Below are 27,402 nucleotides of genomic sequence, written 5' to 3'. Positions count from 1 at the left end.
GACAAACTTGAGGATGTCTCAGTCCCACTCGGGATTTTTAGCTTATGGGTGAATTAAATGCCCTTTTTGATTAAATTGTTTCCTTCAAACAAGATTTTTAAAAATGTTATTCATTTTAACTAGTCCTGATTATATTCGTGGTTTTTCATTATTTTTACCGTCAGTAGTGGAAGAAAAATAGTTTTTAATCCGATCTACATCAGGTAGAATACTGTTCAGCAGTATTGTGTGATACCTTAGTTTAAGTATACTTGTCAGTAATTTTAAAAGGCTTTGGTCATAAACTATTTTATCATGTCACCGGGCAGAATCAGATGATCAATTTAACCCTAACAAATGTTATTTTTCAGATACTTACATAGTTTTGAAGATTTCTACCGTAAACTAGGTTGCACTTTGCTCAGTAATCCAAGGAGTAATAGGAGCCGAAGTAGAAGTGGTCGTAGTTTGATTCGTGACAAAGACAGATCAACTCCCATTCAGAGGGTAAGTTCCTCTTTTCTTCCATAGCTAGAACAATTTATGTCAACTTTTATTCCACCTTAGTGGAACAAATGCATCATGTGTTGGTCTAAAGGTCATTCAATATTATTTTTATAAGATGCAAAAAAGTATTGATTAACCTTAAAACAAGCTGAAGGAGTGATATTTTTGTCAACATTCGATGTGCAGTTCCAATTGCATCACCAAAGAGATCATTCTTGCTAATATTATATCTTGTGTCCAAGTATTGAGTCCCAATTTTTGAAGTTGACACATTACAAATGATTATTAGAGCAAGCAAGAAATTTTTAAAATTCCTTTGATTCATTCCTGGATTCTTTTAAAAACTACATTTATAGACAGTGTTCCGTAATCAAAGTGCCGCCCAGAATAGTACAGTGCACACCTCTCATTTTTGAAAGGGGAAGGGGTAAAAATAACAGGTTATTTTTTTCAGTGAGAAGAAAAACATAAATGAGCAGGCTCATGGCATGAGGAGAGACATCGGTTTGAGCTTTGAAAGGAGCAGAGATAAAAGTAAACTGAGGACCTTCAATGGTTTTGCCTCAGCTGCAGCAATGTCAACATCAAACTTGGGCAGGACTTGATTTTGATTGAAATGAACAAGAACGAACAGAGAAAATAGAACCTCCAAACTTACAGCAGGACTTTTGCTCAAGACATTAAAGGAAGTGACACACTCAAGTTTCATTTAATTCAACCCAAAGAGAATTCGCATTAGAGGTTTTTGGCCTTCCTCGTATCAATCACTCTTTACTTTGCTTCATACAACCTTTTGGAAGAATCGAGAGATTCAGTCTGTAAAATTAGGGAATCCATTGAATGGACCACTAGACAAGGTACGAATTTAAGCGATCTGATACATGTTTCTTAACCAGAATTTCACGTGGAAAACGATTCACACAACAAAAATTACGGAAACCAACTCCTAACGAAGATATTAACGTTTTTATTTCACATTGGTTACGAGGAATTTGAACTGCCCGCTCACAAGAAACTCAAAACTCTACGTGAGTCAAATCGCCCACTACAACGGTTTCAGCAAGCTTCTCAATCGAGCAATGTTCATTTCCCATCATGTGTTGTTCAAACTATTAGCAATTTGCTATAACTGAGCCAAAGCGTCAAGATTAAGGTTGCTAGATTTTTATATCGCAGAGACTGTCATGATAACGTTTAGCGCGCGATGTGAATCACGTAGAGCATTGTGTTTTCATGAGCGGGTGGTTTGAATTCACGCATTAAGAATCATTAAATATCTTCGTAAGGAGTTAATTTCGGTAATTTTCGTTGTGTGCATCGTGTTTTACGTAAAATTTTGGTTTAGAAACATGTATCAGAATGCTGAAATTCGTACCTTATCTAGTGGTCCATTACTGCACAATTAATTGAAAGTTTAATCATAGGTCTGAGGCAAGTGTCTCATAGATTAAGCAGCTGTGGCAGGTATCATAAAGTCCTTTTCAATAGATTATCTTTCTAAGGACATAACATTTCCATTCATCAGTTTTATCAGAGAAGGATGGAAAAAAGATTCATCTGCGTACTTTCCTATTAGCGGCTTTAATGTTTAATCAGACGAATCCATCATTATCAGGTGCAAAAATGTTCTCTCCGGTGATTTTGAGTCAGCCCTACGGTTGATTCCACAGTTTGTCTCTTCTTTTTGTATTAATATCGTCTGTTAATTTTTTTTCTTTTGCATTTGTTTGTGTTTGTTTTAGCTGTTCATTTCAGTTCATTAATGCTCTGAACCTAATTAGCTATAATCTAAAGCTTAAGCCTGGGTTTTCTTTTTTTTTGTTCTATTGACATCATAATTTTGTTCTTTTTGAAGAGCTGCTTTACAAGTTACAGCTGAGTCCGATTTGTAATGCACGTAAAGAGCATTAGAGAGAGAATTATGATGCTAACAATATCTGCAAAGCTAAAAAGCAAACTCACTAGTTTAAGCATTTCATAAGCAGCTGCGAATAAGATTCCTAATCGTTGTCAGCTAACATACACTCTTCTCATTTCAAGGGCAGATTTTACTTCAGAGTTTAATCATTGGAAAGTATAAATCGTCTTGCAACATTTAATTATTTGTTTTTAGGATAAATCTAATGAAGACAAAGATTCAAAAGATGACTCGAGTAGTGATCGTAAAGATGAAGATAGTGATGATAAAGAAAGAGATATTGATTCCAAGCTCATCAGGGATACCCAAAGTTCTACCAAAAGCTCTATCAAAGTCAAAGAGGAGAAGTCTGAAAAATCAAAAGAAGAGAAAGGGAAGTCTGAGTTGGAAACTAAAGTGACTGACGAAGAATCAAGAAAAGAGGATAAAAAAATTCGTGCCAGCAAGAATGTTGAAGAAAAGCCAGCAAAAACTAGTGAGAAGTTTGAAACTGACTCAAAAGTGTCCAAGAAAGATGCCTCCAAACTGTCCAAGGATGATAAGGATTTGTTGGAAGTTAAAGAGAGCAAAACCTTTAAAACTGATCGTGATAGTCGAATGTCTAAAAAACTATCAGCACTTGAAGAGTCAGTTGAGAAAAAACCGAAGTCACTTTTGGGGAAAGTTCTAATGAAGAGAAAAAATCCTAAAAGCGCTGGAAAAGGAACGGTGAAAGATCCCCTGTCCACCCTTCAGAACACAAGACAGAAAAGAACTCTAAAGGAAAATTTAAAAGCTTTCGCTAAAAAGTTAAAGTTTACCAAGTCCGGACATCAAGATATAGCAAAAATCCTTGAAGAGGAAAGCGATGGTACGCTAAGTGCTGGCCAGTCCCAGAAAGCGTCCGATTCAGATACATCTAGCAAAGTAAGAATTTGACTTAACTTTTTGTAAAAAGCATTCGGATGATTTTCTAATTACCGTTTTTTCACATCTTTTGCACTTGACTATTTCTCTGGGTAGAACTTGCAAGTTGTTTAGCGTGCCCAGCTTTAGATTTTTTCCCCTGGGAATTCCTTCCTCCTTGCCTTCTCAACCTGTAAATTTGCAGGAATTAGTGGTTTTTCTTCTTTTATTTTGACAGCGTGAGCATGAGTGTCCTTGTTCCTTAACATTGACGATGATAAGGCTCCTTTATTTACTGTTGTTTTTTTTTCCACCCAAATATGAGTCTCTATTTTTTTCTACCTTGAACAAGTCAACTTCTGAGGCTCGTCAGTCAGCAGAAGTAATAAATGCACAATTTTAAATCTGTGTAACACTATACAACTGTCCACTTAGTTCTTCAATATTTCAATTACTTTTTATGATGAGGAAGTGGGAGCTTTTGTTTTTTGACCTGATACTCTTAAAATTAATGCATTTTTCATTGTGTTGAGCAATTCAAGCACCGTGAAAAATAAGATGCATATAATGATTAGGTGTTAGGCGTATCAGTCGTGGCAGATGTGTGATTATATGCTACTAGAGAGAAAACTCTATATTTAATCAAGTAATTGTTCTATTTGCGTAGTGTTTTCATTCCAATTTTTTCCTTGCAATAGCCTCAGAATCTAAGTGCACTTCAAAAAACTCTTTTGGTATATGACTGCGCCAACACTATAAATTCATCCATTGCTTTCAAGTCTCACAGTAATAACCTTTATAGCCTTCAATTGTCTCACTAATAACCTTGTCTGCAGCTATGCTTTTGTTGTCAGTCCTTTTCTTTTTTTATGATGTTTTAACCTTGTGCGGAAATAACGTACTGAAGCGAAATGTTTCCTCAGCACCATTATTCTTTTCGTTATCTTGAAGTTTATTCATGATCTTAAGCTACCTCGCATTAATTTGACTGTCCTTAAAAGGAGTCTTGCATGGCAACATGAAATGACAGAATAATCAGTAGAGGATGCTGGCTGGTAAAGTTACTGTTTCTCTGCTCATGTTTCAAGGTAAACTGGAAATGCCCTTAAGAGTAGAGTAAAAACTTGAAGTAACAGACATTTTGAAAGTATCCTATGAATCAAGGATTTCACTTTTTTGCAATGGACTCCATGGGTCACCAAAAAATTGAGCTTACAGGGAGGGAAAACAAATCAACGGTGTAAGTGGGCAATCACATCACTCGGTTTGCAACGTCGCAGACTTCCTGTCATACTTTTTTTTTTCAACGGAAAACTACTCAAGAGCAATTCTGTAAAACTGCTGTAATTTTTCTTCTCTGTGCGAAGAAAATTCTGCATGAACTTCAAGGAATGATGTCAATTTGTTCTCCTTTAAAAAAATAACTTAGAGGTGGAGAGATTCAGACACCGCAAACGAGTTATTCGATTGCAGACTTACACCGTTGAAATGCTAAAAAAGTGATATCTCTGCAACCTGTGAGCCAGTTCCTAGGAACTCATAATTATTTTCATGTTGAACATATGACCAGAAAATTTCTTCTTGCTAATCGGCTACATCTGAAGCAGTGAAAAAAAAGGAAGGAAGTCAACCTATTAAGAACTCGTGTGATTTCTCATTGATAGAGACTCCGAAAAGAATGAGCAGTTCTTTTTCTTTGTAACAGTAATGCGAAGGTACCAGCAAGTGAAATGAGCAAATTTTGTCTGTCTCAATTCCCATTCTTTCCTCCTCCTAACTTTGTTGCGTTCACTGATTATTCTTGTAAAATTTTTTTTAATGCAACCCTGATATTTTCTTTAACATTATTTTCCCTGATTTTTGCGCTTTGTTGAATTTTTGTATCTTTTAATCCCTTGCGCTTTTTTACAGCTTGCCTTTGTTTTTCCTCGCCCTGGACTTAAGCATTTTATACTATTCTCATGTATTTAGTTTAACAGCTCTTATTTTTGCCTGTTAATCTGTGACTGTCCATCGAAAAAAGAAAACCTCAGTTCAAAATAACGCACAATGTTAGTTTTTGATATAAGTTCCCAAAGTGTGCAATGAGCATTTTGGTACAAGAAAGAATCAGAAATGTTGAATCAAGCAGGAGTTATGGCGGTCTAAAGGTTTGAACTCAATGGAACATTTTGTAGAAAAAGCTACTTAAAATTGTGATACATAATCCTTGTTGAGAATACGAAACTAACAGATGAGAGCATCTTTGTTATCTGCTACCAGGACAAAAATGAACTTGCCTACTCTCAATTTATGTTTTAGATCCCTCGACAATGTTTTTCATTGAAATACCCAAATCCTCTTTTTCGACCTAATTCTCCAAAACTTGCTATACTGAAAATTTTGTCTCCTCGGACTGAGGTTCTTTTCTTTGTGGACGGTCATATCTAGATATGGTTGAGACTTGACTTTTATAACTTCCAGTAGCAACCCCCTCATCCAAATTTTGATCATTTCTTTTTCTATCTTTATCTTTCTGTTTGAAGATGTAATTTAATTTACAAAATATTTAACTTCGATTCAACATTGTCTTTCATTCTTTTCATTGAAAAAAATTAGTCTTCATGGGAAGTAATCAGTCTCAGAAATTAAGCCACTTTTAAGTCAATGTCTCTTCTCTTTCTGTGTCCAGATTAATTTCAAGTGTGTGTTTTAGTAATGAGTTGTACATATTGTCACGTTGTTTGTTCCCTCCAAGTGAGGAATTTCAATTTCACAGAAAGTATGTTTCTCAAGTCCGGTCAGTTTTGACCTAATTTCTCAAAGTTTGCAATGGAATCTCCTACCATCCTGCTCAGTGATTAGTCAGGTTTTTGTGCTCGAGGAAATAGGAAGTATTACAATTGATCCAAGGGTTTTAGTTTAAATATTCTATTTTATGACAGCTCTTTTGGATCCTGCGAACTTGTTTTGTTGAACAGAAATTCCCTGCAAATCGTTTACCACTAGCAAATTTTGAAGAGAAGCATTGAACTGAGAGGCTTTTTTTAGCTGAGCTTGAAAAAAGTAAAAGCTTTGTGAAGCGACTTGCAGAGATCATAGTGAAAGCCCCATCAAGTAAAACATGGGAGGGGGGGATGACAGCACAGCTCAACAAAGAGATGAACTATGGGAAGATGTTGTTACAAGAGGGAAATCCTTTATATGAAATATGATCGAAGGATAGAAAAAAAGAAGTTGAATACAACCAAGATCGACGTCCAGTCTAGAGCAATGCAAAGCACCAACTGTCCTCCAAGAAAGCCTCTCGTTAGCCAATCGGCAGTCCCAAGGAGAAAGTTAAGTCACCATAGTTCCCATCTTGCAAGACGGGTGTGTGGGAAACGAAACTGTCTCAGCATGTCAATGATATTGAAATCAATTTGCAGCTTTCATTAGTTCTTCTAAGAATGCTCTCTCATCTCAGATTTTGAGAAATACACTGAAGTTCCTGTTTTCATGACCACTCCATGCACTTCAGCACGCCCTCTATTAAATACTTCATTTCTGTATTTTTTTTTTTCAATTCTCTCAAAATAACTTAGCATAGAAAAGAAGGCTTCTCATTGGCTCACCTTATCCCACACTGTTTTTTTTATTTATCTTATTTTGGCTTTTTCTATTTTTTTAAAGTTGAACTTATTTTTATCGGGCTGCATTATGTTGATGAAAATTACCTTTCTCCCGATCACTTTTTATCCGGTTCTCAGACGATAGCTATTTCGATGATATAAATCATCATCATCAGGTCTTCGACTTCGACTTCGGTAAACACTAACGGTCACATCTTAAATTGTTAAAACTTACTAAAATTTACTAAGATTTACTAAAATTTACTATAAAACACTTTAAAAACTCGTGGGTGCACCCCACCATGGGTGCACCCCCCATTTTTAACAACAGAGTAATCTTTGAGATCTACAGGAAACCGGGGAGCACAGACGCGGTAATCCCGGCTAATTCCTACCACAACCACCAGCACAAGATGGCAGCATTTAGATCGCTAATTCATAGATTAGTCACACTACCCTTAACCAAGGCCGGATACAGGAAAGAGTTGAACACCATCCTAGAAATTGCTGAGAATAATGGCTATGAAAAACAAGCTATCCTTAGAATGCCGAGGAAGAAGAAAGAAACACTAGAGAACAGGACTTTGTTCAACGGTACAAGGGAAGACACCAAATGGGTAACAATCCCATACAACGGGGTAATTTCAGAAGTAATTCAGAAAACTGTGCAAGAGGGTGGAAAGCATAAAATTACCTTTAGTAACAAACCCAATCTAGGTAGAGTCCTTATTAATACCAAAAATCAAAAGAAGGACACAATGGATTGTAACGGGGTTTACCAAATAAATTGTGAATGTGGTATGGCTTACGTGGGGCAAACAGGAAGAAAAATTAGGACCAGGGTCAAAGAACACCTAGCCAGTGCCCGTCTTCAAAAATCGGGTAAATCGTCGTTGGCAGATCATTTAATAAGCACTAAACATGACCCGGAAGCCACGGAAGTACAAGTAAAGAAAAAATGCGCCAAAGGAAAGAGAATGAACCTTTATGAACAATTTTACATAGAGTCCCAAAAAGGTGACAACCTGCTCAATAACCAACAAGAGAGTGAGGTGGCAACACTGGTAGCCCCTCCAATCCTACTCAGAGATATGCGCACGCACCAACAACGAACGGGCATCTCGATGACGCAACGGCCGGAACGCCGGTGATAAGAACGCGTTCGCGACGGGTGCACCCACGAGTTTTTAAAGTGTTTTATAGTAAATTTTAGTAAATCTTAGTAAATTTTAGTAAGTTTTAACAATTTAAGATGTGACCGTTAGTGTTTACCGAAGTCGAAGTCGAAGACCTGATGATGATGATTTATATCATCGAAATAGCTATCGTCTGAGAACCGGATAAAAAGTGATCGGGAGAAAGGTAATTTTCTATTTTTATTTTAATAACTGTATTACCATCATCACTATTGTTTACCCCAATTACGATGTTGACTAAGTGCCTTTTCTCTCATTGATTCCTCAGCAGTCAACTCGATCAAAACAAAAAGATGACACAGTCCCAGTCTCAAAATCTAGGAAAATGTCTCTGTCACTATCTGCCGGGACTTCAGGTGCACCCTCTATGTTGGAGCAGACCTCATCGGAAAAGAAAACTTCTGGTGTCACCCTTGCACAATTTGAGTCAGGAAGCAATTCGTCAAGCAGCGGCTCTGTCAAGAATAAGAGAATGGAAGATGATGCGGAAAGCTCCGTTGCAGCCATGTCATCATCATCTCAAAATTTGTCTTCTACATCCGAGTCTGCCAAGAGAAAAATAGGAAAGAAGAAGAAAGAAGAAGAAAAAACAGGGACCACCAGTGCCAGAGATGAGTGAGTAAATTGTCTTATCCGGAGTGTTCTTATGATTATGGTGAATCAGACATTTATTTTGATATATATTGAGTTAATTTTTTTAATACTTTCGACTTATTTTAATGCATGAAAGTTTTGAAGAAATTAAGGTTTTAAATTTTAGGAAAGCAATCTAGTCACACAGTTTTACCTGTGGACAGTTTATTTGTGTCGGAAAGGAACATAATTCATTTTTAAATTAAAGCACATGGGTGCAAGTAGTCCCAGGCTTTCACAATTTTCTGCAATGAGCCGAGTTTTTGCAAGAAGGTCCACACAATAAACTAATTAAAACTTATCAAATTTTGTATATGATTTGCAATTTTCATTCAGGTTTTTACACAGATCATATTGTTTTCAGGAAAATTTTTTGCACCAAATTTTTTAGAATTTTAGAGAGGCTTCCATTGACCAGATAATATAAAAATCAGGAACGCTTTTGGAATTAAAAACATGATTGTGCGCCAAAGAATTGGCTGGAAGATGAGAAGAAATCGATATTCATATCTAGAACTCCAGAAACTTTTATAGTTTTTCCCAAGAAAACTTAGGGAAGTAGGAGAAAACTTCGGTTTCTGTGTAAAGAATGAGCTTAAAATCGAGGAAAATCAGGGGAAAATTGGGGAAAAATCAGAGAATGAGCATGGTCAAGAATTCTAGACACCATCCCCAAAATTGAAGGTCAAAAATAGTTTAGCAAAGCCTTCCTCTGTTGGATTAAAGTTGTATCAACTTTCTAATTTTTTCCCTGTGTAATAATTTATTCTGTCCAGTCTTAATTTTCCATCTATTTACTTCAATTAATCTAAACATTGACCAATAATCTTTTAATGCTGTATTTATTTCAGCCTCAAAGCAGCACCAGCTTTTAAAACTGTGTCGATTGGGGATAAGTTGAAAGTCTACTACGGACCCTCTACCCAAGATTCGAAGAAAGTCACGTACGAAGCAAAAGTTTTGAATATAAAAGAAAACCGCAATGCTTCTCCAGATGAGCCATCAAAATTATATTTGGTACATTATACTGGCTGGAATACGCGTTACGATGAATGGATTCCCTTGACTCGGATAGCAGATAATCTGACAGGTCCTGCAGATGGCTCTGAAAATTCTGGCACTGACACGGTGAGTACAGCGCACTCACAATCACAAGATGAGTTTATCTTGATGTAAATATCCAATATTTCAAATATTTCAAATATAAGACTTTTTTTTCCAGATAAAAAGTAATTTTACCATCCCATACATCTGTTATTATTTTATTACCTCGTTAAATGTAAGCATTATTGGTATCTCATAATATAGATTCTTGAAATTATTCATTGATCAATCTTATCAAGTTTTCCCTCAATAATTGTAAATTATGCCACTGTATGTTAGCGCAGAAGTAAAAGTAGTCTGTTGAACCCCATATTAATAAAGTCCCTTTGATTTTAGCATAATATTATGAAAGTTGCAATAAAATGTCGTAACAAAAGGGAAACCCACACCAATAGTTATCCCAGCTGGCAATGAGCTGTTGCCTCGCTTATCAGTTCTCTTTTACCACTGTATCCAAAGGGCAGACCATCTATCGTCATATCATTCAAGTTTACGAACAATAGTGTTTCCAAATTGACAGTTGTTAGTTGTTGCTCCGTAACCGTCACCTTCCAAGCATCTCATATATCTGGAAATTTGCTCATCTTCCTTGTACAATCTTTAAGCGTCGTCCTCAAATTATTGTTTGAAATTTCAGGCTCCACCCAAAAATTCTAATGAAAGCAAAGGTCCTCCGCCAGGTTTATCTAAGTCAACAACCAAATTGGCATCATCTACTTCATTATCTGGTAGGAATAAGTCACCCGGTAACTCTGTCAGACCTCCTTCCAGCAGAATTATGGCCAAAAAATCAAGAACAAGAAAAATTTCATCTCAGAACACAGGTATGTTTCCATCTTGCCAAGTTTTAGAATCAAATTTAAGTGAATCAAGTTAAACGCTCATCTGTCATCAACATGGAAGAACCAAGAAAATTCCAGCAAATTTCACTCCTCCCCTTTTCCAACAAGTTAAAGAAGTGTTTTTGTTTTATAGCCAAAATCACAAGTTTAAATATGAGGATAGAGATGTCAAGATTAAATTTTTGTAGCTTGACGCGTGCATTCCTCCTCTCCATTGTGTAAGCACGATAAGTTTTTCGCCCATCACAAATTTCAATCCATTAGTTAGTTGATTTTCAGGATGGTTATCATAATTTTTTGCTCCAAGATGAGAAAGTCCCAATTTTATGAAAGAATATAGGGACCCAAATTTTCAAAATCGTTGTAATCAATTCAAAATTTTACGGATTTTAAGTATTGTATGAGTTTCTTACGTTTATCAAACAAACCAATTTTTTTGCCTTGAATGGCAGCAACTTTTTGCAGTTTTTTGCAAGAAACACTTTTCAAGCTGTTTGTTTTGCTTGGTATTTGAGTCCGTCATCGTTAACCAATCTTCCTAATCATCACTTTAATCTTTTATCAAACTTAAAAATTGCATTTCTCTATTCCTCTCCTCTACTTTCCTAAACTTCAGTCTTGAAGGTTAAAACTCTATGTGTTTTGCAGTACCTTCAAATATCAACTTTTGAAAAATTTCCTCTATCACATCAATTTATTAAAATTTTTGAAATGTTCATGTTTAATGGCTGGAGAAGTAGGAAGTTCTAAGTATATATAAATCTACTCAAACTTCAAGCAACAGTTCTAAAAACGTTCCTGTATTGTCCTTCAATGATAGTATAGAAGCATATTTTTTCCCCATTGTTCTGAGAAGCCTTTTCTCACTCAAGCAAGCTCGTATCAGATGAAATGACAAGCTCAATCTCAAAATGAGATTGAGAAAAGGTCTGTTTTTGTTGACTACAAGCATTTTTACTGCCCACCTTCTCCTTTCTTTTTCTCTTTGGCAAATTACCATCGTACGTGTGTCCATTTGTTGCAGATGGTTCGGATTCAGATAATGACTTCCCAGACTTAGAAGACTCAGCAACCAGGACTGACGACTCAGATGATGAAATCGACCTGCAAAATATAAGTGAGCTCTCAGCCTCATCTCTAACTGGAAGTGAAATAACCACTCGCAGCCAGCGTGATAAACGTGGTAAAATCTCAGATCTTGGCAAAGACTCAGATAATTCAAATGATAGCAAAAAGAAGGATACAACCCCACGTCCAACGAAAAAACCCATCCTAAAACGCAAGAATTCAGACCCAGCAATGAAAACTGGCAAGTGGAATAAAGAGGAGGACGAAGAAGTAGAAGAAACTGAGGATTGGACAATGGAGTCACGGAAGAAGATTCGAAGTAAGGCAGAGGAAGAAAATACAATCAGTAGCAGTGGGTCACTCAGGAAAAAGAAGCTATCAAAAGAAACCTCGAAAGATGAAGATATGGACCAGTCAGGCGATAACTCATCGGCCAAAAAGAAAATATCGACAAGGTCAAATAAAGATTCTTCTTTTGACGACTCAAGCCTCCTTGACACATCCAATAAAACCCCTGGATCCTCTGGGAAAAAAGTCACAAGATCCTCCGTCATCAAACGATCTCCTCGTTGTAAAAGTGCTCTTTATGTCGATGAAATTGATGAAGACGCAGATGTAGAAGACGATGACGATGAAAACGAGGTTGAAGTCATGCCCAAAAAAGCAGAATCCCATGCTGCAGTTGTCCCAGACAAGAAGCCCTCGCCAGAAAAAGACTCTGCCAAGAAAGTCTCTAAGTCAAAAGCCTCCACAAATGACGTTAAAGAAGAGTCCATAGACAAGAAGAAATCAAAACCTGACGAGGATCCAGTGAAAAAAGAAAGCGCACCCACCCCAACTGAAAATATCTACCAGAGACGATATAGCGGCCGAAGAAGCACGCACTTGAAAAATAAACAGATCCGAGAAGCTGAAGACAAAGCAGATTCTAAAGTTTCGCCAAGGGGTCGAGAATATGACTTGGCAGCTATCAGGTCTGAGTTGAAAGGGCTTTCTAAAGCATCTCAAGACTTAGAAAGTGATAACCTTGCCAAGGACGGAGATGATAAGACGCCTTTAGATGATAAACACAATTTGGAGAGTTCTATTGAAGATGAGAAGTATCTTTCCTCTGAACAAATTAGTAACTTACTGACTGACACTCCTAAAAAGGGCACATCATCAACTGAGCCGCTCTCTTCATTAAAGAAATCTGTCTCTAGCGTGGATTCTTCAAAAAAACCTATCAGCGATGTAACACAGAACAGTATCCCAGTGATTGATACGACTGTTAAAAAGCAAGTGTCAACTGATTTAGGTTTGAAAAAGTCATCAGAATCAACTCCTAAGCCAGCTGTTAGCGCAGAAACAACCTCCCAGAAGCTTGAATTTCCCCAAAAGAAAGCAATTACTTCTGAAGCAGCATCAAAAAAAATTATTCCTCCAGAAAGTGGTCCCAAGAAGAGTATTTCACCATCAGAAGCTACGAAAAAATCAGTCGTTGCCCAAGAAACTATTCCAAGGAAATCAGGCGCTGATCTTAGTAAAAAGAAGAGTTTAGACTCAAGCACGAAAAAAGTGGAACCTGCGACTCCCAATCGTTTTGCTGTTTCAGAGCAACCTTCTAGCGATCTAGATGACATATATGAATTCAAAGAGTCCGATCCATTTGAATTCACCGAGTGTCGTAGCAAATCAGGATCCTCTGATGAGAAGAACCCCAGTAAACTGACCCCACGACGTCCGATTGCTCCGGGAATTTCAGCTGCTTCATCTAGTCCCAAAGTTGATAACCTTGACTCCAGGAGCACTCTAACAACGCCTTCTGCCACACCAAAGAAAAAACCATTCTCAGATCTATCCTCACCCCCGCCGTTGGTATCCTTTAGCTCAGAAGCTCCTAGTGTTGTCAGTGTAACAACAAGCACAAAACGGAAATTTGAAGATCCTGGCACTCAAGACTCGACAAAAGAAATGAAAAAGAAAAGATCTCCATTTGTTGCAACTGTGCAAAGTGATACCCTCTCATCAGAAAAAGTTACAGAAGTATCGAAAATTGATGCTGTAAAGTCAGCCTTGTTTGGTGGTCTTATCGATTCATCTGATAAGTCCAAGACTGTTGTAGACACAAGTAAATCAGTAACCGATGCAGCAAAAGTTGAGTCAGTTGATACGAAGCCAGCCATCAATTTAGAGGCAGCCAACACCGCAACCGCTCTTCCAGACTTATTTTCAAGAAAAGACAAACTCACAAGTGCACTGGTTTCGTCAGTAATAAAATCAGAAGTAGACAAGTTAGAATCCAACAGACCTACCTCAGATAATGTCGATCAACCCGAAAAATCTGAGACCAAAGCAATTGTAGAAAATGAAAAGTCGTCTAGCGTAGACTCCAAAGCCTACAATGTAATCATCCGCCCGAATCTCAAAACATTTAGCAAGCAAGCGGCTTACAAGTACCCTCCACCACTGGTGCCCAGTAAATCGGCATTCTCTGCTATCTCAGAAGATAAACTTGACGATAACAAATCGCCTGCGGTCCCAGAAACGGATAGCAAGGTCACAACATTTGACAGCTCCAGAATCAAACTGTCACCCGTATTGTTCTCTAGTCCTGCAAAGGGCTCTGATGTGGAATCAGATGATATCAAACCGTTCCTCTTCGAAACGCCAAAAACATCTGAAAAATTGAAGGAATCTAGTAAAGGGTCAATTAATGGACTCTCAGAGATTAAGTCTGTCGAAGTGATTACAGAAATCAAAGAAGAAATGCCTACATTGAGTGCTACTGTAAAAGAATCGATCACAAAATCAGGGATCAGCAAATATGATGAGGATTCAAAAGTAAAGGATGTAGCTAGGAAAGATTACTCCAAACGAAAACCTGTTCTGAGTAAAGAATTCATCAACGAAGACTCATCTAGCAGTGACTCATCCAATGATTTTACTGCCCTTTTAACTAAGAAAGCATCAAAAGGACCTTCAAATAGGGATCGCTCCTTCATTTTTGACTCCAGCACCAGCAGTAACGATGATGACAACAATGCTGATGACGATAATGATGATGATAACAATGATGATGAGGATGACGATGGAAATCTACAGATCAATTTGGAAGTGAGTAGTCAAGAGGACATCAAGAAAGCTATCATTGGAGAAGACAACATTGATGATGACAATGATGCAGATGATGACGATGATGGGGATGAAGAAGATGATGATGACGATGATGATGACGACGATGATGATGATGATGATTGCTTTGTCTCAAGGAAAGAAAAGAAGCCACTTTCAGCGAAAAATCAGGAACTCAGAAAAGATGAGGTTAGTGAAAATCTCATTTATTTTATATTAATATTTAACATTTTATCCACATACTTCATCAGTTTTCCCAACTCAGGCAAAAATTTTCTCTCGACTAAATCATATGGTTTCAATTTTTAAAAATTAATGTTCAAAAAATTAAAATGGGTAAGGCTGTCAGGAAATAACAAAACTTATAATTCCAAACAGTTTGTTTTGATAAACATCCTGTGGATCAAGGGAATCGCAATCTCTCTTTCAAGAGAACCAAAAATTCCGGACTCGGACTCACGGCATAGGAAGAAATCTGTGTTTAGGTTAAAATTATAATGAAGATCTTGTAAAAAGTTAGAAAATTCCTCCAACAGTGCTTGGAAAGTAAATTTTTGACTTTTTATTCTTGAGGCCACCCAAACCATATTTATTTTTTCCTCTATCTTGAAGATAATCTTTTATCAGCTAAGGGGCGAAATCAAACTTATGTTCTCAAAAAAATTTGAAGTTCTGATGTAGATACCTAAATTCACTGACTGCCTAAAAACCTGCAGAATTTAACTTTGTAATTTTTTTCCACAGATGGATGGCTTGAAGGACCACACTGATGCAAAATCCAATCCTTCAAAAGAAGTCGATTTTTCAGACGACAAAACCTCTGCCAAAGAAGAAAAAGGCATGAAAGATAATGTCTCCTTTGACAAGAATGAAGCATCAGATGAAAATGACTTCATTGATAATGAACTTCTTTGTGAAGAAATCATTCCGAAGAGTCCTCCACCAGCAGGAGCTCATGTTGATAGTGGACCTAGCAAACTGGCAAGTAGTAAGAGCACCTCCAAGTCAAAAGAAATGCCTTTTGCGAGTGCTTTAAGTAGTAACTGCTCTTACTCAGGAGCAGAAAAAATGTACTCAAGCTCCAAGAATCTAAGCATGTTCCCACCCAAAACTATTAAAACTCTCCAACCTTCGTCCTCCAAATTTAGGTCTTCTGCATTAACCAATAACGATAGGAAAGAAACGTCTTCCAATGCTGAGTCAAATGAAGGCAGTAAAGTCATGCTGATGGACATCACACCACCAATGACGCCAGAAAACTGTCTATCCCCTGTGTCAAATTCACCTACTGAGTAAGTTTGCCCTACGCCAATTTTGTCATTTTCTTATCTTCAGTATCTTTTTCCCCTCAATCAAAAGATGAGAGTAGGAGGTTATTACAGGAACTCCTACTCGCATTTTTTTATTCACATATTTTTTTCCCTCCTAAAGAGAGAATAATATTCCTTGAAAAAACTGCCCTTTTTTTTCATAAGTGACTGGTTTTAATTTTAAAAAACAACAATTTCATTTATCAGAATACGCCTTTGTCTTAATCTTGACAATTTTACATGTTTTCCACCCCTATGTTAAAGCTTCTGAACAGGAAGTATTTGTTTAAAATTGAAGCGCCAAAATAATTTTAAGAAAACAGGTTATGAATCTTTTTGCTCGCTATCGCAATGAGTACCACCAGATTGTTATGCGTATTTTCAATTAAAAAAAGACTATTGGATTCATATTCATGACCATTTCATAGTCATCATATCAACCATCACAAAGTTTTCTGGCACGTTTTTCTTTTCTTTTATCGGTTCTTTTTCTAGTTGTTTTTTTTTTAGTCTCATTGTTTAAGTAAGTTTGCATTGATGCTAATGATTAAAAGAAGAAGGAAATAAATAATTTTTTCGTTCATTTGTCCACAGTGATCAAAGCAATTCATCTCCAGCTCATACTCAAGATGATATTTATAAAAGTACAACCACAGGCCATAAAACAGTGGATTACAACGATGGTGAGTGTTCCAAAATACTTCCGAAGACTTCAGCCTCCATTTTTTTTTATTCAAGAAATTATAATTACTTGTGTTAAAGAATGACTGATGCTTTTAGCTCAGAGATTCTGAGCATCAAAAGAAGGAGGCCTACGTGATACGCAACTCCCCTCTCCAGCTCACCCCTTCTTCACCTTTGTTATCAAAGTAAGCTAGGACTTTTTTCAAAAACAATGCTTCTTCTCACTCAATCAATCGCGGTTTTTCTATCTTTGTGCCGAGCATTGTCTGTTGTTTCAATGATTGCCGCTCTTGATTCTAAGATATCTGTGCAACCTATGATTGCGTATTTTCTATGTGAGAGTGAATAAATGACTCATCGTTGTCATCAAGCTTCTAAAGTACCATTTGCTTTCTGGCAGTTGGAGATACATAGGTTAGGATGTCCTATCACCTTATCAGACCTATGAAGGTGAAATGGTATGCTGAGGATAAAGAGGCACCCTTTACGTCAAGCTGGAGTTCTGAGAGCTTTCATTCTAAGAAGTGTGCTAAAATACATATTGAGCTAACAGTCACGGGAACAGCCTCAAGCAATAGAACCGCAACTATATTTGCAATTGCCAAGTTTCATCTCATGTTTAATTTTTAATTTTTTTTCCATCATACCTTTGTGTTTTACTAAGTGTTCTTAATAACCTAGGATGAATTCACCAAGAGTTCCAATGCATTTTCTTTTTCGCTTATCCATGAATATATTAAGACTTGATAGAGTCCCTGCCAAATTAGTCAACACTTTCAGAATGCAACAAATGATCTACCATCTTGATTCTTTTTACTTTCAATGCTAAACTGGAAACAGATGACCTCTGTTGCACTGTTAAAACGAGTAAACTTAGGTATTTGGCGTGGAGTCCAGCTTTTGTAACATTTAAAGTAACCTAGTTACTTCTGGTTAAAGCCATCTGTGAACCATAACACTTGAGACTTTCCCAAAAGAAGTGTAGTCTTCAGCACAAGTATAAAATAATCAGACAGTTGATTCTTATAGAAAGGTATTACATTTGACTGATCTTCGCATTCCCTCTCATTTTCCATTTTCCCTGTCTATCTCCAGGTTTTATTTTGCAACTGTTTCATTTATGTTTACAGATTCCTCAAGCATTTTAGATATCAAATCAGGGTCGAAAAAAGGTCATGATTCCTCAGCAGGAACTTCACGGAAAAGGAGACGTAGTGAGACTGAAGGAGGCCCAAGCTCTAAAATTCCTTACTCAAGTTTTGACTCGACAAGGAAAAAAGTCAGGACAAATCAACAAAGTCCTTCCGGTATGTTTTATTCAGTGAAATTTTCCTAAATTATTCCTGAATTATTCCTAAAATTTTGGGCATCTAAGGAAGAGGTATACATGTGTGGAAGTTGATTATAGGCCTTGTGACAGAAATACCTCATGCGGTCTGCCAAGTAAACATCGAAATGATGTTGCATGTCACGCTTCCTAACACGAAACTGATTTTGGATGCCTGATCTGAACTTAACCCTTTGCTTTCCTTCTCGTGGTACATGGGTTACTGTGGCTATAAACAGAATATGACTGTCTTGGAGAGTGAGTACATAGTTCTCAAAGCATTATAGAGAGTGCAGTACACGACAGGGCATCAGTAGTGCAAAGTGTTAAGTTTTGGTAGAACACTTGGGAGTTTTATTTGAGCAAGGAGCTGAGCTATTGTAGCTAGCTAGGGACTTTGCCTTCCGGATTCTGGATCCTTAGTCACTCGCTTTTGAATTCCAAATATTGCTCCATTATCACATATATGTTCCGAGAAAAAATAATTGTCACTTCAAAGCACAGTTATAGTCCATATCATGAAACTTGAGACTTTTTTTTTGGCATTAAAATCCGTCAACGGGAACGCATCAGTCTTGTCCTTGATGACCTGAAAATCCGTCAACAGGAACAAATCAGTCTTGTCCTTGATGACCTGACCGCTAGCTGGACACTCTCTATTGGGCAGCGAAGAGAGATTTGCAACCTGTTCACTGTCAGGGTGGAAACAATGGCCACCCTTCATCCCTTCTCTGAGAGCCTCAGTACCCAGACTAAAATTTTTTTGCTGTTGAAAAATTCATCTTTTAGCATAAAAGTTTAGTTCTAGCGTGAAATCATGATATCAACGCACTAAAATTCCGTCCAATCATCTTAATTTTGAGCTGATTGGCTGCGATTTGCCGGAGAATACTGTACACCAGCTCAAAATTACGATTATTGGACAGAATCTTAGGGCGTTTTTATCATAATTTTGCGCTAGAACTAAATTTTCCTGCTAAAAGATGAATTTTTCAACGGCAAAAAAAATTTCTGTCTGGGTACTAGAGCTCTTAGAGGAGGGGTGAAGGGTGCTCATTGTTACCACCCTGACAAAAAACAGGTTTCAGAGCTCTCTTTGCTTCACAATAGAGGATGTCCAGCTAACAATCCAGTCAACGCTGCCGAGACTGATTTTTGCGTTACCATTTACGGATTTTAATGCCAAATAAAAAGTCTCAGGTTTCGCGAAATGGCCATAGTCAGATCATTTCTGCCCTGAAGACTCACCGAGTAGCTCAGAGCAAGGCAAGTCTCAGAGTTTTAATTACATAGCTGACAGTAACTTCTGTTCAGTGAGAAACTCTTTGGTACCTTCTACCGCCATGCCAAGGATAAAACCGCATAAACCTTCGAATTTTGCCAAATTTTCTTTTTGGAAATATCTATTTTTGAGGTAATTGTGAATTTTCTTCCGTGCCATTTTCAGACACATCAGATCAAATTACGAATAAAACTCAGAAAAATTAAAAGGAAAATACCAGCAAATTTTCCCCAAAAATTTCTTACTTTTCAGACAAAGTTTGGCAACATCTGTAGTCTCATGAGGCGTTTTTACTGGGCGCAACAGTATAGCCTAGATGTCTCCAAATCAATTGAATCTATGTCATAGAGTACAATAGAGTCGCAAAGTACTGGATCGCCGTTGAAGTCACTTTTCGAGGCTGTTTTTTCCAGTTCTCCGGAGACTAGTGTGCGCGACTAGCGACGACGCATACGCAGAGACTCGCGCTCAGCGCTCCCCACCTCCCCACTCACGACTCGGCTCCGTTCGTCGGCTAGGTCCACACACATTGAACCAGCCAAGTAGGCCGGTAATAAGTCTGAAATTGAGTCCATATATGAATATTATCCAGGAGTAACATACATTAATGGATTCATTATGGCTTTGGATATCTATTTAAAGCAAAATTTGTACAAATTAATACCGATGGAATTAAAAAAAGTCGAAAAAATACAAGCAGTCCTTGATTTCTCCATAAGCCACCGTGTTAAAAAATTTCGGTTGGTTCACACTTGGTATAAGTCAGAAATTAAATCCCTGTATGAATATTATCCAGGAGTAATATACATCAATGGATTCATTATGGCTTTGACTACCTTTAAATAGCAAAATTTGCAAAAATTAATGCTGATTGAATTATAAAATACCTAAAAAACACAAGCAGTTCTTGATCTCTCCATAAGCCGCCGTGTTACAAAATGCCGTTGGGTTCACAAATGGTTCACACTTTTCGGAGCACACGCGGCTCGGAAACGCCTGTTCATGGATTGGCTTCATCGGCGCTCCAGTACTTTGCGACTCTATTGTACTCTATGATCTATGTACAGCTACTTTTACATAAATGTTTAAAAACCAATTTTAGTAGCAAAATAAGTGTTCTAATTCATAATCCCCTTTTTTGTTGAACATTTTTCAAAATGTTTAAACATTAATTTTGAAAAGTTGTTTAAATTTTTGAAATTTCTATTCCAGCTTGTGGGAGCGACAGTGATGATGGATCGGAACAAGGCACCAGCACTTTGGGTTCTAGTCCTTCCAATTCAAGTATTACCAAGGCCTCTAAAAATAATTTCTTCGTAGAATTAGGTATGTATAAGTGACTAACTGAAATCAGTTTCATCACCTCATTTGTACTTTAGTTTCCTCCAAAGTACGTTTCCTATTTTTGAACAAAAATATTCCAATCACAAAAATAGAAACTAAAAGTCAGAACAGGTTTCTAATACCTCCAAAGATTATTACAGAGAGCTATTTGCAGCCACAATGCAGTGCGCCCCAAATTTTATCAAAGATTAGGAAGTAAAGTAGAACTCTCTATTTCCCTGAAGAATCCTTCATTTTTTTCAGACTATTATAATATTGATGTACACAAATACCTTTAATTGCAGTACATTATTTAATATTTTTATGGTGAAAAAGTTCTGCAGAAAATGTGGAAAAAATAGGAAATGATCGTCATACATATCACATGATGTATAAGAACACATGAGAATGTATTTTATATTTCTATCGAGCATTCTAAAATTCCAAATTTGCGGTTTTCTAAGTTCTCTCCTTTTCCTCTCTTCTCAGATCCGGAACTTGATGGTACTCAACGCATTGCAATACTGCAGCAAAAACTTCAAGATCTGCGGAAAACGTACATGAATCTTAAGCAAGAGTTAGCATGCATTGATAGGAGACGGAAGAAGATTTGCCGAAGAGAACGAGAAGGTAAGATCTAGTTCAGTAAGATTTAGAGCCAAGTCTGAAATGAGAGCTACTAGAAAATCTCTCCAAACAGAGTCATGTAGCAGATGCTTGTGGTTAGTTGACTCACCGCCTCAATCTGTAAAGTTGGGAATAGAATTCCAATAGCTCCGGCTCTGATTCCTGAAAACAAAAATACTCCTTTCTAGGGTGTCCTCAATTCATGAAATTTGAAAATTCTTAAGCTCCTTTAGACTCCAAGTGACTTACAAAGGGTTAAAGTAAGTAGCCTTTTTTTTTTTTTTTTTTTTTTTTTTAAATGAAAAAGAAGTTTAAGTCTAGTTAGAAAGAAAGAACTGCTAAAATATATTAAGTTCCCTACAAAGTTGCCAAGCAATATGGGAAGATTAAGTGAATTTGAGAGCAAATAGAGTAAAGTTCAATTGGTTACGAGTAAAATATTTTGCTATTCATGTTTTCCATGCTCTAAAATTAGCTTTGATCACCAAAGTTAATATAATATCCAATCCTGCTTGTCGGAAACAACGATCTAGGGATCGCATGCGATGAAGATGAAGGACATCTGGACTGCACTTTGCAATCAGGAACTACTAATTATTATTTCTGACCTATGTCAGTAACAGTTTATGTCCCATTAGTTTCCCTATGCATATAGGTCATTTTGTGGATGAGCCAGTAATAGTATTTTCCTTCTTGCGAAATGTAGTCCATCTGCGCGAGGCTTTTCGGGAAGGAGCATCCTGCGTATGAAAATGCTGATTTTTTAAAAATAAACTACAAAGGGATGAGGAGGTGATCACCTTGTATAAAGCTCAAGTTCTAATGCTCATTTCTATTTCCAAGGTAGAGCAAGACCATGCTAGTTTTCAAATAGGTTGGAGGTTTGCCAGAATGCCGGAATTTAGCATCTAAAATTCTATTGTAAAATTCCCTCCTGTAAAATTTTGTTACATTTTCTTCAAGATGCCAGATGACCAACAAAATCTTACATAAGTAACATCAGGGATGAGTGCTATAAGACCCTTAACTCCTGTAAAAGAGCCAATGTTAACATCTGTGAGAAGTTACTAGTTCTGCAATCTCCTGTAAGATCCTTGTAACTAACCAATGTCAGACATTGTCAGAATTCCATAACACTACGAATATTTGTCTCAAAACGTCCTTTGCCGCCTTTCTCAGAGTGCCAAGAGTATGTAATGGTAGAAAGGGGTTGGAAAATGCCAAAAATATCCTTATTTTTCAAAAATTCAGTCACTGGTCGGTTTGTATTTTAACCGTTTGCTAAACCTCACTTTGGAACGGACGAAGGATAGGTCGAGGTTCCCCAGAAGAAGGATCTTCTGACTTTATGAGGATCTTACCTGAGGTCCTGCTACAATCGACTTTCATACTAGTAAATCATCTTGTATAACTCGTCCTTGTTAACACTTTATGAGACCATATAAACTTGGCAAGCTACATTACATTCCACAAATGTTTTGGGCCTGCATGAGAACATTATTTCTTTGGTAGTGATTTTTAGTAAGCTGAATTCTAGGTAGTTTCGGGCATCTGAACTTATCCTGCAGCATTTGGTTTTGCTCTACCTTCCTGAAACACTAATTTGCATAGCACCATGAATTAACCCAATAATCCAGTCTCAAGTTGAATTGCTTGCTTTGTAATTATTCTGGTAGCCGGTAAAATTTGATGCAACTTTCATTCTTTTTCCCTTATTCCTTTGCCATCTTTGGATTGAGATTATTTTTTCATCTGGGAAGGGAGGGAGGGATCAAATGAGCTGGATTTCATAAAACGTTCTTGAATTTCTCCATTTAAAGTTCTACATTTACTCTTTTACATCTCTGCTTCAATGCAAAACTTGTCCTCCTTTTTTCTCTCTTCTTCTTCTTAGGTGAAGTAAGTGAAGCAAAGAATCTAGATTTTATAGAAATGTATAAAAAAATGTCGAAGTAATAACTTATCTTGGAGAAAACAGAATAGAGCATTTTGTGTTGATTCAGATTTTAGTCACCTCCAGTAGGCGCCTTTAAGGAACTTCCCCGTAGTTGTCATATAATGGACCACTAAACAAGGCACGAATTCAAGCATTCTGATACATGTTTCTCAATCAGAATTTCACGTAGAACACAATTTGCGCAACGAAAATTACTGAAACTAATTCTTGACGAAGATATTAACCTTTTTATTTCACATTGGTTACGCGGATTTTGAACTGCCCGCTCACAAGAAACTCAAAGCTCTACGTGAGTCAGAGCGCGCACTACAACAGTCTCAGCAAGTCTCTCAATCGAGCACTGTTCATTTCCCACCATGCGTTGTTCAAATGATAAGCAATTTGCTATAGCCGAGCCAAAGCGTCAAAATTGTGGTTGCCAGATTTTCATATCGCAGAGACTGTCACGATAATATTCAGCGCGCGATGTGAATCACGTAGAGCATTGAGTTTCATTGAGCGGGTGGTTTGAATTCACGCATCAGGAATCATTAAATATCTTCGTAAGGAGTTGATTTCGGTAATTTTTGTCGTGCGCATCGTGTTCTACGTGAAATTTTGGTTAAAAAACATGTATCAGAATGCTGAAATTCGTACCTTGTCTAGTGGTCCATTGAGAGAAGCAATATCCCTCAGAGCACTCTGTCATCATCCAGGTGTAAGGTTGTAAATAAGCAAGAATGTCATTACCCAGAAATTAAGTTAGATTGGGCTTATCGAATGTTATGCATAAATTATATACTGCGTATTTTAGGAACAGGCTCAAGCTAAGGCAGAGCGTAGAGAAAATTGTGAGTGGATCATTCGTATTGCTCATCCATTCGTAAGTTAACCAAAAACATAGCATTGTAGGTGATGAGCAGTATTTTCTCAATTTCTCATATTGATGTATTTTACACCTCCCTCAGCCAGTTGACTTTCTTTTTTTCTTTCTTTATTTTTTCTTAATTTTGACTGGTATTGATATTTTCATTATTCAGGTATCAAATAATTTGAGAAAACAGAGAAGAATCGGAAAATTAAAAAACTCAAACTCACAAAATAAAATTAAAAAGCCGACGCGTTTCGGGACACCTCGGTCCCTTCTTCAAGGCTAAATTCCGACTGCCTGTTGTTGTTTACATCCTGCTTGGTGTGGAATGGTGTGAATGGTGGAATGGTGTGGAAAGATGAGACCCATTGTTAGTAACATTGATTCACCAACTTACAGCCTCGCAAAGTGGTTAAATAAAAGTTTCCTGCAGCTAGGACCTATCAATAGTATGTCGGTCAAGAACAGCAACCAATTCATCAATGAAGTTCAAGACACAAAAATAAGTGAAGATCAGGTAATGGTTTCTTTTGATGTTGAGTCACTCTTTCCAAGTGTACCGATAAGGAAAACCCTGGATATTTTAAAGAAATGGTTGCTAGAAAAAGAGCTAGATGAAAAAATTGTCAACAATCTTGTAAATCTAACAGAAATTTGCACCGAAAACCGGTTTTTCCAGTTCAATGGTAAAATTTATAAACAAGAAGACGGTCTAACGATGGGCAACCCTCTATCCCCCTTCCTTGCAGAACTTTTCATGAGTGACTTGGAAAGAAAGATTAAAAATGGTTTCAATTGGCTTTTCAATGTGTGGAGAAGGTTTGTGGATGATGTTTTTAGTATATTGAAGAGAAGAAATTTAGATGACGCCTTGAAGTTCTTAAACTTGCAAGAAAAGTCGGTTAAGTTCACCTACGAGGTTGAGAATAACGAGAAACTTTCCTTTCTCGATTTAATGGTACATAGGCAGAAGGGAATGTTAAATTTTGACATTTTCAGAAAAGGAACGCATACTGACATTTACATTAGTAACGACTCTTACAACCCTCCTAGCCAAAAATTGAGCATTTTCAATAGTTTGATCCACCGGATGCTCAGTGTTCCTTTGTCGCCTATGGATCGTAGTAAAGAAGAGCAGAGAATTTTGGAAATTGCAGTGAAAAATGGTTTTCAAGTTGAAACTGTAAGGAATTTAATTCGTAAAAAAGAATTTCGCAAAAGGGTTCAGGAAGTGACCACTCTTAAAAGTATAAGAGAGGATGAAGGCGCCTTTGTGAAGATCTGCTACCATCCAAACCATTTTTCAAAGTTTAAAAAAGTGTTTCTGAAGTATCACCTAAAAGCAGTTCCAGTTAATAGGCACAATTTGAAATCAGTGTTCCATGGTGATCTTAAGGACCAAGTTAGAGAAGAAGACAGGGCTGGCATCTACAGTTTGAAATGTAAAGACTGTGACAAGCAATACATTGGGCAGACAAGAAGGAAGATGAAAGTAAGAATAAAAGAACATCAAAGATGTATTAAGAACAGAGAAATTGACAAGTCAGCAGTAGCTTTGCATAATCTTGAGACAGGACATCGGTTCGAAGAGGAAGGGAAACTGTTAATTGGATGCAACGATAGAAGGAAGCTGAACATCTTGGAAGCTATGGAAATGCACAAAAAGAGAGACAAGTTGGTAAATTTAGATTTGGAATGCCTGGAAAACTGTTTGCTCAAAGTGATTGGCAGCACTGATAGATTCCACACCAAGCAGGATGTAAACAACAACAGGCAGTCGGAATTTAGCCTTGAAGAAGGGACCGAGGTGTCCCGAAACGCGTCGGCTTTTTAATTTTATTTTGTGAGTTTGAGTTTTTTAATTTTCCGATTCTTCTCTGTTTTCTCATTTAATTAGCTCACAGTTTGTTACCTCGGTTTTTTCCGTTAGTTTCGTTTGTTTTCGACTCTTTCGGTTCGTATCAAATAATTTTCCCTCAAAATTTCTCTAGTGAAATTTTTATTTGATCAAGGCAAGTTCTACACTTTTAAACCATTCTCATCTGGGTTGAATGCTTTCAAAGCAGTGGTGTGGCATGCTTTGCGGTATATTGATTGATCTGCCATTTAAACCTATAGGAAAGGATCGATTATCAGGGTGTTCGCAACGAACACTTTAATAATCGATTCTTTCCTATAGCTTCTAAAGGGGCAATGTCGTTAATCCATCACTCATGCTACGCTACTGTTTCAAAGCTAATCTAATTATTTGTCATTTCAATTTCCCTATTTAAAAAATATACTTCGCATCTGGAAAGCACACGTTTTCATTTTCCTAGTTCCAAGTCAATGTAATCTTTACAGTTTATTTTAGCCCTCTGGTTTAATTTCATGCTGTCAAATGTCCCGTTTGATGTTTGGTAGCTGTGATGCTTAGAAACCTACAGTTTTGTTATGTTGTTTTATTGAAAAGTCATGTTGGTATCTCATATTTAGCTTCTTAGTTCAGAGTCAGCTCATAAGTATTAACTGTCCAGTTTCAATCAGTTCTGCTCCTTGATGGTCTCTCCTCATGATAGTGGTGAATTTTTTCCCAGGTTTGATAAAATTTTATCAGAAAAAGAAATTAAGATTTCACTTTATTTGATATTTTAAAATTGAATCTGCGGGCTAAATTGTCACCATGTGTAAGGGTCTCAGGTGTCAAGATGAAGGTATTTAATCCCAGTCGTGGCAATCTTGCATCACAAGTCCCAGCTCTACATGAAAAATTTAACCGTTCTGGGATTGAACTCATCATGTAACAATCGGTGGCCATTACAAACTTATTTTAAAGAGCTTTTACCTATGTGAATTTTGAACCAGATCAGTGGCAATTTTGGGCCCCACACTTTTGAGTAAGATTTCTGGTTTAGTTGTGGGAAGCCGTTGCTTTGTCAATACAAGCAAACTTTCTCCTAATTTTGATTCAAATAATTCAGCAAGTTGAACAGTTTGACAAACCAGTTTTGAGTCCTTCGCAATTTGTTTGGTGAATGAAAAAAGGAGGTTATCCACAGACTCAACATGACTTTTTCAGTAATTCCACAAAAGTTCATCTTTGTAGATAAACGTTTGACGCTTAAGGAGCTCCATTTGTTGAAAGTAATGTTAACACATCTCCTGAACTGAGTTTAAGAATACATCCCAGATTAAAATTCTACTTATATCATGCCATTCATATCGTA

At 37.1% G+C, this 27,402-nt stretch overlaps 1 protein-coding gene across 6 annotated transcripts in view; it reads left to right on the top strand.

Moving 5' to 3' along the window:
- Nucleotides 1–27,402, top strand: part of LOC109035474 (AT-rich interaction domain hat-trick) — a 49,604-nt gene that overhangs the window by 19,291 nt on the left and 2,911 nt on the right. For 3 of the 6 annotated variants that reach the window (XM_019049128.2, XM_072303275.1, XM_072303277.1), the window contains 11 exons: nucleotides 351–486; nucleotides 2,600–3,310; nucleotides 8,344–8,690; nucleotides 9,560–9,836; nucleotides 10,450–10,636; nucleotides 11,679–15,025; nucleotides 15,581–16,128; nucleotides 16,741–16,829; nucleotides 17,961–18,137; nucleotides 20,652–20,765; nucleotides 21,252–21,392. In XM_019049128.2, coding sequence (XP_018904673.2) covers nucleotides 351–486; nucleotides 2,600–3,310; nucleotides 8,344–8,690; nucleotides 9,560–9,836; nucleotides 10,450–10,636; nucleotides 11,679–15,025; nucleotides 15,581–16,128; nucleotides 16,741–16,829; nucleotides 17,961–18,137; nucleotides 20,652–20,765; nucleotides 21,252–21,392 — 6,074 coding nt within the window. The remainder of the gene's footprint in view (nucleotides 1–350; nucleotides 487–2,599; nucleotides 3,311–8,343; nucleotides 8,691–9,559; nucleotides 9,837–10,449; nucleotides 10,637–11,678; nucleotides 15,026–15,580; nucleotides 16,129–16,740; nucleotides 16,830–17,960; nucleotides 18,138–20,651; nucleotides 20,766–21,251; nucleotides 21,393–27,402) is intronic. The other 3 variants (XM_072303276.1, XM_072303280.1, XM_072303278.1) reach the window with 3 other exon arrangements.

This window comes from Bemisia tabaci, chromosome 8 (assembly GCF_918797505.1).
Source record: "Bemisia tabaci chromosome 8, PGI_BMITA_v3".
Taxonomy (NCBI): Eukaryota; Metazoa; Arthropoda; class Insecta; order Hemiptera; family Aleyrodidae; genus Bemisia; species Bemisia tabaci.
This window is presented reverse-complemented; position numbering and strand designations above follow the sequence as displayed.